Source organism: Prunus avium, chromosome 3, assembly GCF_965620075.1.
Source record: "Prunus avium chromosome 3, drPruAviu1.hap1.1, whole genome shotgun sequence".
NCBI lineage: Eukaryota > Viridiplantae > Streptophyta > Magnoliopsida > Rosales > Rosaceae > Prunus > Prunus avium.
The window spans coordinates 27,966,722-27,980,452 of record NC_142286.1 but is presented as its reverse complement, the minus strand read 5'-3'; the positions used below and the strand labels follow the sequence as shown (position 1 = coordinate 27,980,452).

At 38.3% G+C, this 13,731-nt stretch overlaps 2 protein-coding genes across 5 annotated transcripts; one reads left to right on the top strand and one right to left on the bottom strand.

The window, feature by feature from the left end:
* The first annotated feature begins 5,206 nt into the window (after positions 1 to 5,206).
* LOC110774402 (Octicosapeptide/Phox/Bem1p family protein) lies at positions 5,207 to 11,843 on the top strand. Of its 4 annotated transcripts, none has more exons than XR_015834593.1 (5): positions 5,207 to 6,041; positions 6,280 to 7,182; positions 7,841 to 7,974; positions 8,580 to 9,224; positions 10,431 to 11,843. XR_015834593.1 is itself a non-coding variant. In XM_021978931.2 (2 exons), the coding sequence occupies exons 1-2, from the start codon at positions 5,299 to 5,301 to the stop codon at positions 7,139 to 7,141; spliced, it is 1,605 nt and encodes a 534-aa protein (XP_021834623.1). In that variant the 5' UTR covers positions 5,207 to 5,298; the 3' UTR covers positions 7,142 to 7,413. The 4 variants fall into 4 exon arrangements, 1 of the variants encoding a protein (XP_021834623.1); XR_015834594.1 differs by having other exon boundaries at positions 7,841 to 8,089; XR_015834595.1 differs by lacking the exon at positions 7,841 to 7,974.
* LOC110774401 (receptor protein kinase-like protein ZAR1) lies at positions 8,352 to 11,940 on the bottom strand. The gene is made up of 2 exons (XM_021978930.2): positions 10,299 to 11,940; positions 8,352 to 9,179 (listed from the first exon to the last, which is right to left on the bottom strand). Exons 1-2 carry the CDS (start codon positions 11,938 to 11,940, stop codon positions 8,524 to 8,526), a joined length of 2,298 nt encoding a protein of 765 aa, XP_021834622.1. The 3' UTR covers positions 8,352 to 8,523.
* Positions 11,941 to 13,731: the final 1,791 nt, after the last annotated feature.

The following is a 13,731-nucleotide window of genomic DNA, read 5'->3' as shown; positions in this document are numbered from 1 at the left end:
TTAAATAAAAAGAGCCAACGAGTCTCGGCTAGTTAAAAAGGATCTTGCTTGCAGATTAGTGATTTCATGTTTGAATCTCCATGGCACCATGATAATGTGTTTGTGTCGCAAGATCTAAACCATTCTAATAATCTAACAACTCAAGATATGACACGTCAATTATTTAATTCTGACATCCATCTACATAATTAGAGTTTTTATCAAAAATAGCCAAAATCCACCTAAATAGACTTAAATGCTCTCAAAACTAAAACCCACATAAAACCGCTACTATTTTATTTTAGATATTTTTTTCTAGATGAATTCGATAAACATTAGGAAAAGGAAATCGCACGAGTGGGTTCGATCTCCGTACAGAGCAGTGATCACATTCAATACACACTTTTATATTCAAGTCAAAGTAGCCAACAGAATAAAACACATGAAAGTAACTTTTTTGGATCCCACATCAATCTTTCTAAGTCCAATGAATAATAAGGGCTGGTTTGGTTTGGAAATGTCTCTATCACAACAAATTTTTCAAGTCTGTTTAAGTCCAATTGAATAATAAGACTTCGCTTGATGTGTTGTACTCCTTCCTACAAGCGTTAGGGAGTAGTCAAAATATTTACATATTGCTTTCTCGTCGCTTTACTCTGCTAGTTTGGCCAAACAAGAGGAGGTTCTTGCGGGTGCTATATCGAGGTGTCATTCATGAGGTATTATGAGTTTAGATTTGCATTGTTGATTCCCAAGTCCATCTTAGTTGTGGTTTTTGGGTTTATGTGGGTTTTAGTTTTAAGGGTATTTAAGTCTTTTTGGATGAGTTTTTGGCTATTTTTGAAAGTTTTTATAAAAACTGACATTTATAAAAGTATAGGGTAAATTTTTACTTTTTTTATTATAAAAACTCATATAATTAACTCCAACTTAACACCGTTAAGTCTACATAAATTAAAATATAAAAAATAATAATAATAAAGAAAAAAACATAAACCTATCATCAGCCACCCCATGACACACCTCACGGCAACCTCATTCCCTCCTCACAAAGTCACAGCCAACCTCCTCTCTCTCTCTCTCTCTCTCTCTCTCTCTCTCTCAATGACTGAGCTACTATGATGACATGTTAATCCTTGCTAAATGTCGATGCTGCCTTTGTTTTTTTCTTTCTTTTTTTAATGGCAGTCGGGGTCGGGTATTTAACTATAATGCAAAGATAAACCTACGATAAGAAAAAAAATCATAGCTACTATAATGCACATTCATTGAAAAGAGGGAGAGATTTGTGGACGGTGGAGCGGAATCAAGGGTGGGATAGGATGGCAGTCATGAGGTCGGGTAAGTAAGATGGATGTTATGTTTTTAATTTTTTTTCTTTAATGTTTTGTTTTAATTTTCTTTAATAATTCTTTTAAACTTAACTGTGTTAAGTTGGAGCTAATTAAATAGATACATGTCAAAAGTTAAAAATTGGTGTGTCATATCAAGGAGAAATTATAGAATGGTACGGTATCACCATGTCAGCGGGTGATACTTCCACTCATATATTGACATGTGTCTTTTGAACCCTCCACTAATTAAATTATTTTCCAGCTAGACATTAGGTTTCAATTTTACCCTTTTGAATAAGATTAAAACAAAAAAAGAAAGAAGACGACTGCAGCCAAGGTCTGCAGTCCTATACCCCATTGCTGCCGCCCCCTCCCCTTCTTTTCCTCCATATCTCTCTCTCTCTCTCTCTCTCTCTCTCTCTCTCTCTGAATCACTTTATTTAATAGTTGGCGTTCATTGGATCATCTCTTGTCAAGGCCATGCGGGATTGAGAGCAAAGTTGGATAAAGAGAACTTGGATCTAGAGTTTTTGAGGGAGATGAAGACAACCTAGATGAGGAGATTGAAGGATTGGGGAAAGGAATAAAAATAGGGAGGGAGGGCGCTGCAGAGGGGGACTGTGAACTGGACGGAGTTGGGAGGGGCGACGCGGCTGAGGGGGCTGCGAACTAGACAGAGGTGGGAGGCTCTGTGACACAGTTTTTTTTCTCTTTTAATTTTTATGAAGGGTAAAATTGGAACCCAATGTCTAGCTGAAAAAAAAGTATAAATTTTCTTTTAAAAAATACACGTGGCAAATTCTAAATGGAAGTATCACCCGCTGACGTGGTGATACCGTACTATTCTATAATTTCTCCATATCAAGAGTCGTCAAATTGTTAGAACGGTTCAGATCTTGCGAAATGTGGGTCAATGCACAGTCACTAAATGTAGAGACTCGGGATCCGTGTGAGAAATCCTCCTCCCTTATAATTTAGACTATCACTTATACTCCAAATATATATATATATATTAAATAAAGTGAAAAACTTTGAATTAAAAAAAAAAAAAAAGATTTCTCTACCGTCACACCTCATGAGCCCTCCCAACTCATGGGGAGGAGAAATTAGTGGGGGAGTGAGGGATAGGATGGGTTTCAAGCTTGGGAAGGATAGGAGATTATAGATTTGTGGTGTTTGTTAGCTTGCTAGGTATGGGTGGCCCAATAGGGCTTGCGCGCGGCGATTTCAACGAGCTTATAATTGAGGTAAGAACTAAAAGGATAAGATAGGCGTTTACAGCGAAGAAGGTATGAATGTTTGCAATGGCTTAACTTGAGGAGCTTAAGATGGTGGAGCTCAAGAGGTCACAATGTATGTGTTTTTTTATTTTTATTTTTAACGATTAAAGTAGCTAAAAAAACAAGTTGAGGACTAACTCATGGAATAGTTCCGAGACTATTGGTCCAAATTAGTCTTTAACTAATGTGATTTGAACTACTTAATTCACACATAAACTAAAAGTTGAGTTAATAGACTAACTTGTAACTCTATGATAACTTCATGAATCATTACTCCAAATTAACCAAAACTAAGCCATCTTTCGGGTCACTATGCATTGATATATAGATGCTCTCTTGCATAGAGGTTTATAATTATACAGGTTTATTTGATAATGTGGCTCTACATGTAATACTACCCAACTAAAGGTTTGCTTGTGTGAGCCTTCCATGGCTTTTATGAGAACCTTTCATGGCTTCTTAAGTAAAGATCTCTTAACATTGGAGCTTTTGCTAGTTATATGCCCTTATATTGTGCATGTTGAACGTTGTGGATATTTGAGTTGCTTGTGTACAGGTGAAAAAGTTTGGGAAACGAGCTTTTTATAAGGGAGACTCTGCCGAATTTTCGGCAGAAGTCAAAACCCTAAAGAAATTTTGTAGTTTTAGTTAGAATGGCAATTTAATCAAGTGTGCCCAGCACCTGCCAGGTGTCGGACATGCACAAGGTTCGGCTTAGATTCCAAAGTGAAATTTGGGTGGGGTCCTGTCATCCAATATATGAGCTCAAATTATAAAAACAAAACAAAAAAAATCTCACATGAAATGGACTTTAGAAACACACCCAAAACCCATTTACAACATAACAAGAAGGCTTCGAACTTTCTATAAATTACAAAACTGCCATCAATTTCTTAAAACAAGCCCAATCCCAAAACCTCATTAAAAAAAACTCAAAACACTCAATAAGGCATCAAAGTAATTTAATAGGGTCAACTTTTATTTTTTGGGTTTGTTTTTAGAAATTAAATGGTATAGGGTTTATCTATATCACTACTGCTAAGAATGAGTATATAACTTAATATCTATAGTTTTTTCGTTGCCCATGTAGCTTCTTCCTTTAACACTAATCTAACATGAGGTGGAATGAGCCACAATTCATTGCGAATTTCGTCAACAAAGTGGTTTGGGAATTGCATATATGTAGCTTCTTCCTCTCACACTGATAAATTGATAACAAGATGAAATCGAATAAATTGGTTGACAAATTCCCTAAAAACGAGAAGAAATCACGTGAACAGTAACAGTTATGAACCCTAACCCAATCGCCCATAAGCAAGGTCTAGAATATCGTTGGTATCGGAAATATCGGAAGTCCAAAAACACGGAAATATCGGGATATTATCGATATCGGTAAAAATTGAATAAAAACCAAGGAAATTGTAAGAAAAACTTGGAAATTTTTATTGAAACTTTGCAGGATGTTTATTTAGTCAATTATCTATTAGTTTATCACAAAAAATTGGAAGAAAATGAATTGCATGATGGATTTAAGTTGATTATATAGCGAGCTGGCAAACACTGTAAGTGTAGAAAATATATAGTAATTAATGAAAGAAGATTAAACACACCATAATCATTTATATATATTGAATTACTACAATATTTTACACTTTATACATTGTATGGTAAGATACATGAGTGACTTAGTAACACATAGAGTTCCTATGAGATTCAAAATTTTCACTATCTTCATCATCTCTATATGTAGAGTAAGTATATTTTGAAGAGTAGTCATCAAATGATAAATCCCCAAAATAGTTTTGCATGTAATTGTTAACATGCCACCTATATGGATCCGAGATTGGTTGACGTTGTCCATAAGCAAAATCATTTGAAGATTGAGTCTCGGATTCTTTCCATGAGTCGCTTGATTCCATCCCAACAGGAATGAGATATGAAGGGTAGGGAAATGGTTGGTTATGAGTATAACCATAGTTACTACTCATCTCATGTGAAAATTTGTTTCTTGCAAAAAGAATTCAAAACAAAACCATGTATATATATAAATATTTTAGCATATTTTCACAAAAACATAAGTGATATGGTGGTTAAGGTGTTGAAGGAGTAAAATGGGAGGGGTTCGAATCCCTCTATGTGCAACAGGGGAGGCTTTTCAAAAAAATTCATGTATTTTTTGTATTTCGTATCGGGATATTATCGATAATATCTCGATATATTGCCCAAATCATTCATAAAAATGTTGAAGTTATCTCCCCATAATATCGGGATAATATCGATATATTGACGATAACACCATGGTTAGTTGCACCCTAATTTGTTTTCGGGTCTAAAAATTTACCCATCTTACACAAAACAGTTAAAATATAAAAATAAAAATAAAAATAAAAGTAAAGAACAGTACAACTTTTACCGGAGACTATTAACAACATTCCTTTGAATCCTTGTTTGGTGGTTGATACTTGCTTGTCGAGTTGTCCTACTTGTAATCTAAAAGCTCAATGACGTGGCTCTCCACATGCACGTCCCGGACACCTGTAATGCCAACAAAGCAAAGACACAAGCTTTCCTTTTCTTTTTTCTCTCTCTCTTTCTCTTTTTGCTAAAACTCTTACTTAAAGCCTCAAATCTCAGCTTAACACAAACACCGAAAGTCGCCTTCTCTTTTTACTAGAAACCCACAGATCTCTCTGCAACACAAAAATATGGAGACTTCAGCTTCGCCTCCGCCACCAACCACCTCACCCACCAAACCAAGGCTTCGCATAATGTGCAGCTATGGCGGCCACATAGTCCCCAACCCACGCTCCAAGTCCCTCTGCTACATCGGTGGCGACACTCGCATACTCTCAATCGACCCCACCACCGCCTCAACTCTCTCTTCTCTCACATCTCACCTCGCAGCCACTCTCTCTCTCCCCGCACCTCTGTTTCTCAAATACCAACTTCCCCGCCACGACCTCCTCTCCTTAGTCTCTCTCTCCACCGACGACGACCTTCTCATCTTCCTCGACGAGCTTCGCCGCCTCTCCAATTCCGCCTCTCGGATCAGATTGTTTGTGTTTTTCGCCAAGACCCATCATCAGTGTAAGGCCATTCAGCACCCAAAGACTGAGTCTTGGTTCATTGATGCGCTGGAGAGTGCTAAGATTGTGATGCAGAAGGGGATGAGGAGTAATGGGTTGGTGGGTTTTGAGGCAGAGAGTCAGAGTCAGAGCGAGTGTTTGAGTGGTGGTGGTAGTAGGCAATTTTTGAGCTCTGGGGTTGGTGGTGGTGGGTCTGTGGCTGCAGAGTCCATTGTGTTGGAGACTAGCTCGTCTTTTGGGTCTACTTCATCTTCAGCTTCTTTGTCTAATTTGCCCTCTGTTAGAGCTCGAGATGAGGATGTTATGGCTGGTACATTGCTGGACAATAAGGTCAAAGTGGCTACTGGGGAGTCCATTGCACGGTACTTGCTCTGCTATATACTTTCTCTGTTTCTTAATCAACTTTCCATTTTTTTTCGTTTTTCAGCTTCTTTGTTCATTCCTGCTAGAAACTGTTATTAGGCTCAGTTTTGAGGAGGATGTTTGACATTAAGGTTCTAGATATTAGAAATTGACTACCTTTTCTAGATTTCCTAAATTGCATTTTTAGAGCAGTAATGTTAGATGTTTGAATTGGGTATTTGGTTTTGTATGTGGCAGTGAACATTGTGTTGGAGCTGGAAATGGCATTTCTCTTTCGCACACTGATGCAGTGATTAATGTTGCTTCAATGGAGAACAGGGTTTCTTATAACTATCCTGAATCAGATATTAAACTTAGTGATCCTAATTTTTCTGGGATCCAGGTCCGGAAAACAGTTCAGGGGTCTGGATATTATCCAGTGACTCCACAACTGGATCAGCTTCAGCAACCGAGACTACAATTTGTTCAAGTAGGTACCCATTACATACCCCAGAATCCTGTTGGGATGTTGCCAGTTTCACCATACTACCCATTGTACCATCCGCAACTGCATCAGCAGCAGCAGCAACACTTACACTATCAGCCCAATCAGCCGTACCCGATATACATCTTGCCTGCTGCACCAGCTCAACCTTACAATTTTCCAATGCACGGTAGCTCATTCCCTATAGCTCATGGTCATCCCCCGTTGTATCCAAATGCTTCCTGTATCCCTCCCCAAGCAACTCAGAACGAACCTATTAAAGCTGGTGTTTCATCTGATTTTGCTTCACGAGTGTACAGACCAGTCCATTCAGAAATGCCACATCATGGAGGAGTGCCACCTATCCATGTTCCATATGATGGAAATCAGCAACAACCATCAGGTGTTTCTGAAATGCAGCATGAAACTATTGCTATTGATTCCAGGGAATCTCCTAAATACAGTAATCAGCCTGATAATGACCCTGCACGTGACCTGATATACAAATCTCAGCCTTCAGCACCGTCATTGGCTTACCAAAGCATGACCAAAGATACAATACATTTATCGGAAGCCTTGACCAAGTTTCATATAGACAACCGTAAACAACAGACTGGGAACTTGGACTCACAATAGTTATACTTTCTAGAAGGAACGATTTTGTGAGATGTTTTGTGGTAACTCCAACTTTCTTTGTTGGCTCTCATTTTGCCATGTGAATGTGTTATTCGTTTGTTGTAGTAACAAAGAACTTGAATCTTCTTTTTATTCTTTTTTCCCACCTTTTAGTTGTTGTCTGTTCTATGCTGTAATTTGATAGTATATGTATTTAAGTATATACTAGAAGTCACAGAAGAGTGATGCATAAGTTCAATCTAATGTAAGAGGATTTATTTAACTCTTTTAAAGTGCCGATGTGCTAGTATCTCAACCTAATGAATTCGTGTGTGCAGCAAATAGATTTGCTGAAGGACTTAACTTTCTGTCTCAAATATATGAAATGTAATTGTTTGTGTCATTTGTTGCAAGTATGCATGTTTATATTTATGTGTCGCCTCTTTTCAATCTTGGGGATAGGGGTATTGATCTATTGTGTCTGTATCTGTGCAGTCTTTTTTCTGCTGTGAATAAATTAACTGATGCTTTAAGTAGGGTCTCTGGTGTACTTCTGAAATGCAACGTTGGGGATAGGAATATTGATCTATTATTTCTTGATATAGTTAATTCACTTTAACGTAAGTTCTTTTTAAAAGCTGTAAACTTGTCATGAATTAGGACCGAAAATTGAGATAATGGTTATCCTAATGATAATTCCTGATCGGTGGCCTGTGGCAGTGATCATCAATGTTGTGGTTTTTTTGAGCCCCTTTGATGGAGAGCAGAGTATGATGCTCTGGCTTCAGGAACTAAGTCACCCCCTTTTTCACATGGGAACGACATTCACCTTCCTCTGTTCCATGCTAAATTTGGTATTCTCTTCTTCCTAATATCTCTGCAATTTTATCTTTTATCTTAATCTGAGACACCAGAGCATGAAGACATATGCTTCAGGAAGATGAAACAGCCATGCAGTTTTTTCTTAAGGTGTTTTTCTTTGCTCGGTGTCCTTTCTTTGTGTCTTACCAGTTACTTTGAACGTGTATCAAATCATTCAAATGTAACTTAGGCATGTCCTATATGTTCTTACATTAGTCGTTGGCAGTCAAGCCAATGAGTTTGACTGTCAATTGTTGGTGCTTTACTTCTGAAGATGGGGTGATGCAGTGATTTTGGCTGCTGCATAAACTAGGTTCAGGAGCCGCTAATTGTTGATGTTATTATGACATACAATTTTAAGAGAATAGAATGCAAGAAAACAAATCATTGATTAATTGAACAAAATAAGAAAAACTAGGCAGCAGAGTTCTTACGGGGCAGAAATATGTACAGTTGCCTTATCTGTTGTGCTATATAACTCATGAACATGATCAGTTCCTTTTTATTTGTTTCTGAACTTGCACTAGTTCTCAGTAAGTGGATTAGGCCAACCTGGCCAAATTGTCACAGACAAATCTCATAGAAGGTCTCCTTTCAGGGGCTTTATGAGCACAAGCAAGAGCCATTTTCAGTACTGCAACAATCTCCTCTTCCATGTCTACATCAGGAGCTAGGAAAGGGTCTAACAGATCAACGAGCGGCTTCCTTTCATCGATGCTGAGCTGAAACCATTGAATCAAATCCATTTCCAAAGAACCAATTCTTTTGAAGGGCATCTTTGCAGAAATCATCTCCAGTATAATTACCCCAAATGAGTAAACATCCCATTTCTGTGATGGCTTGGTAACTTTAGAGGCTTCCGGAGCTTTATAAAAAGCCCCTGCTGCAGCTAGTGAGCTTGCTACCCTTTGCACGTATGGAGAATTCTGAGGTGGTGTTTCAGTCATGATTTGTTCAAGTTGAAATGATGAAGAGGAGGAGGATTCTTCAGTTAAATTAGCAAGGCGACCTAATCCGAAATCGGAGATATGGGGTTCCATGTTTTGTCCAAGCAGTATGTTGCTAGGCCTTAAGTTTCCATGGACATATTTTCTGGGACTGAATTCATGAATATAAGCCAAACCTTTTGCCAAGCCTTTGATGATTCTGAGACGAACAGGCCAAGAAAGAGGTGTGAAGGATACCATTCCAGATTTGCCTAGTGAAGTCATATATCAGATGCTTAGTGTGTTGAAAAAAAAAGGTAAAAAGCTCAAGACAAATTAGAAAAGAAAATTATAGAGTTCGATGCTTAATGTGAAGTCATATATCACTTTACTATGGTAAAGTTTACTGACTTTTAGAGTTTGATACATCAAATTTTTATCGTCTCAGTCGCATACACAAAGTTGATTTTCTTACCAGCTTCATGCATGTCGTCAGTCTTTCTTAACAAGTCTGTTAACTGTTGATGTGGCAACAAATGTGCCACGTAGACTCACTCATATGATGCCATGTGGTTCGCATATATTATTAAATAAATAAACATTAATTAATTAATTAATTAATTAAAAATTAAAAATTACAAAAAAAAATAAAAATCCCTCTCTCCCGCTCTCTCTTATCTCTTATCTCTCTCTCTCCCTCTCTCCTTGCTCTCTCTCCCCCGTGGCCCCCATTGAACCCACACCCCCAACCCCATTGCCACCATACAACCACCCTCATCTCCACCCGAGATCCACCCCCAGCCCCACCCGAGAACCATCCAGATTCTCTCTCTCTCTACAAATTCAAAAATTGAAGAAAAAAAATTAAAACACTTTGCATTTGGGGTATATGTGGACCACATGGTATCATATGAGTGAATTTACGTGGCACATTTGTTGCCACGTCAGCAGTTAACAGACTTGGTAATAGAAATATCGACGGCATGTATGAAATTGGTAAGAAAATCAACTTTTTTTTTTTTATAGGTGAGACCCAAGGGTATACACCGCCGACAGTAGTGACTAATCCCTTTCGCCGCGGGAGCTCTCCCAATGGAGGTAAACGGCTGGCCACAAAATGCTCTCCATTCCCATGGGCGGGGATCGAACCCCCAACCTCATGGTTAAGGAATGAGGTGAGCTACCACCACACCACATCTCATGGTTTAAGAAAATCAACTTTGTGTATGTGACTGAGACGAAAAAAATTTGATGTATCAAAATCTAAAAGTTGGTAAACTTTACCGTAGTAAATGGAAAATTACCCAAAATAAAATATGTATTAACAAGCAGAAAGATCAGTTTAAAGTGTCTGAAATTTAATTTTGTTGGTAGAGGTTGGGGAAGGTTACCATGAATTGCAGAAGCAAGGTCACCATTAGGGATATAATCATATATGAGCAGTTTCTCATCAACAGACCAGCAATATGCTAAAAGAGTCACAATGTTTTGATGTCTGATCTTTCCAATTGCTTCAATTGCAGTTTGAAATTCCCTGAACCTTTGGGAACCTCCATCTCCCAATCTTCTCACTGCTAGGGTTCTTCCATCTTCAAGAACAACTTTATACACAATCCCAATTCCACTTTTACCCAGAAGAAAAGCAGATGCTTTCAACAGTTTCTCAAGATCTAAGTTCACCTGTAGGTCCACTTGCACAAAATGGTAGTGCTCCAAATTCTCTGATAGGGTCTCCAAGCCATCTTTTGCAAAGCAAGAAAAGTCTTTTCTGGCCATAAATTTCTGCTCAAAGTTGCATCCAACAAAATGTTCACTTACTTTACAAGCACAAACCTTCTTGTACCAGTTTGAGAACAACAGCCCAGCAATGCAGATTCCAATCATGACCCCTGCAATGACAGTAATCACAAAGATACCTGAGCTTGAGTTGCTGTGTTTCCCATTCATACCAGAGCTTCGACATGTATTTTGGGGCTGGTTGTCAAACAAGGACTGAGAATTTGAGCCTGGACTGCTAGAAGGACATGAAATCTTCGATGGGAGTCCACAGAGCAAAGGGTTTCCTACAAAAGCTGTTGGACCTAAATTGATCAGAGCACCATTCTGTGGAATAGGTCCACTGAGATTGTTGTAACTGAGATCAATATAAACTGTCTCAGGCAGGGCTCCTAGGCTTGCTGGAATCGAACCGTTGAAGAAGTTGTGAGACATATCAAGGGTTGCTCTTAAACTTGACAAGTTGCTCATGTCCTCAGGGATTGAACCGCTGAGATTATTGAAGGAAATATTGAGCTTTTGAAGACTAACCAAACTGGTTCCTATACTATCTGGAAGGGAACCAGAGAAATGGTTTTCACCGAAAACAAGCATCTTTAGTCTCTTGCATTGAACTATAGATGAAGGTATTGAACCATTGAATGAATTTTGTGAAAGATCTAATGTTTGCAGGTAACTGAGCTTCCCTATCTCAGCTGGAACCGAACCAGATAATGAATTTCCTGATAGCACCAAGCTCTGCAGCTCTTTTGCATTGAAAAGCTCATATGGCAAGCTTCCAAAGAGCTCATTGCTCCGGAGATTCAGATGGCGGATTGCAGAGAGGTTTCCAAGAGCACGAGAGAAAATCCCAGAAAGATTTCTGCTTGGAATGCTGAGAGATACAACTTTGTCTTGTCTGCATGTGACTCCAGTCCATGAACATGGGGTTTGGTCTGAAGAGTTCCAGTTACTCAGAGAGCCTTCAGGGTAGTGTGTTAAGGATTCTTTGAATGAAAGTAGAGCCAATCCTTCTTCGTTTACACAACTTATAAATGCAAGAGAGTTGCATAGAAGGAAAACCAAGTAAAGCACTTGCAAAACCATCTTAGCAAAAGCAAAGTTCTTGCCAAAGAAGATATCAAAATGCCAAGGAGCAAACTGGGTTTTATGAGGACTGATGAGGGGAAGCAAAAACAGATGGAGAGAGAGAGAGAGATGACATAAAACAAGTTTATTCTTGCTGATTCTTGAAGGACATGTATGTAAAGTAGGCATTAGTGGTGACCAAGAAAAAAGGTGATGCTGACTATAATCTCTACTAAGAGAGTAAGTAAGACGTTGCTTTTTGTGGGCCCTCCTTACTGCTAATTAGATATAAACACAATGTCTTTTTGTCTCTTAAAACCACTCAAAGAAGGTGATTGATTTGTTGTAATCTCCGAATATGAATAAATGCATTTCTTCAAACTTGAGCGTAGGATATATGCTTGAATTTATTGTCAGCCATGAAGAGGTTCCTTTGATTGCTAATCATTACAGGGAGGCGTGGTCCATCTTTAGTTACTAAGCGCAATTAGAGGCGATGTTTGTGTGTGTATTGATTGCCGCTGAAAGTGCAAGGGAAAGATTTGGTGTGGTCAATTTTATTTTGACCAACCCATGAGCCTCCATGGCCCAGCAAATTGACTTAAGGAAAATCCAGCCATGATGAGACCATGGAGTTTGAAGACTGGAGCAGAACAAGCTTGGTAAGTCTTCTCTCCTGCTCATCATGTTTTGGTGTTTGCACCACAAATAAAATAAAAAAGCCCTTTTTTTCCCCATAAACATGGTCCATATATCGTAGTTGTTAACCAAATATCTGACTCTTGGTTAGCATCTGTATTGGATCTAAATATTTGTTAGATAATCACTGGATTTAAAGACCCTACAATTAGGAAATGAATCAACAATGTATATCGAGTTAACACTCTCCCTCACATGTAGTGTAGCCCCCACCCATCCTCTATGTAGAGAGACAGAGGTCCGGATTGGCTATTGAAGGCAGTGGCGGATCCAGGATTCAAAAGTCAAGTAGGCGAAACTTATCTTAAAAACTCAACGATACGAGGGAATTTCATTCATAAAAATAAAAAGATACACCTAGTCGGCGGGACGTAATGAGCCTTACCCTCAAATATGCATCTCTATACATAAATAAAAGCTAAAAAAAATTAAGAAAAACAAATAAATGCAATGCAACACAAAAGTAAACTATTTAAATCTAAAACTTTACCCTACAAGGCTTAGAAATCTTAAATTCCTTAATTATCTCTGCATTATCGATACTATAAGCAAACTCTCTTTCAATGTGGAGGATATCAGCAAGGAATTCATCAGCTATGGTGCTCCGAAGTCTATTCTTAATAATTCTCATACATGAAAAAACTCGTTCCATTGTTGCTGTAGAAACAGGAAGAGTCAACACCAACCAAATCAACCTGTAAAGCAAATGGTAGTTTTCTACCAAAGCCACCAATTGTTGACATAACTGAGGAAAACCCCCAAATTATAATTCATTCCTAATTAAACCCTAGAATACTTAATTTCAAATTAAAATTAAAATTAAAATGCATACATTTATTTTAGGAAAAACCCAATAGAAGAATATAATTAAAGAGGAGAGAATAAGAAGAATACTTGTTGGCCTTAGATACGAGAAGATGCTGCCAAGAGAGAATGTCAAGACTCAAGAAGAAGCTGCCAAGGAAAATGATTTGGGACAGTCGACTATTGCACAGCCGAAAGGGAATTGACTGCTTATATTGCTTGTCTCCCCTGCTCTCCAAGCATTTAGCTCCATATTTCCAGCTGGAAGGAATGGACACGTGTTAGGCTCTGCCTATGTCCTTGCTCATGTAGCTCCTTTAGCTGTTTTATCTTTGGCACTAGCAGTGTTTTGCTTTTGACCCTGTTAAATTTGATTGGTTTTTTAACCTTGGGCACCATGTTGTTTTCCTTTGTGGCTGGGCCCTCTTTCAAAAATATTGCTTCCCCTTTTTTATTTTTTTTAAGTTTGACTAGGCC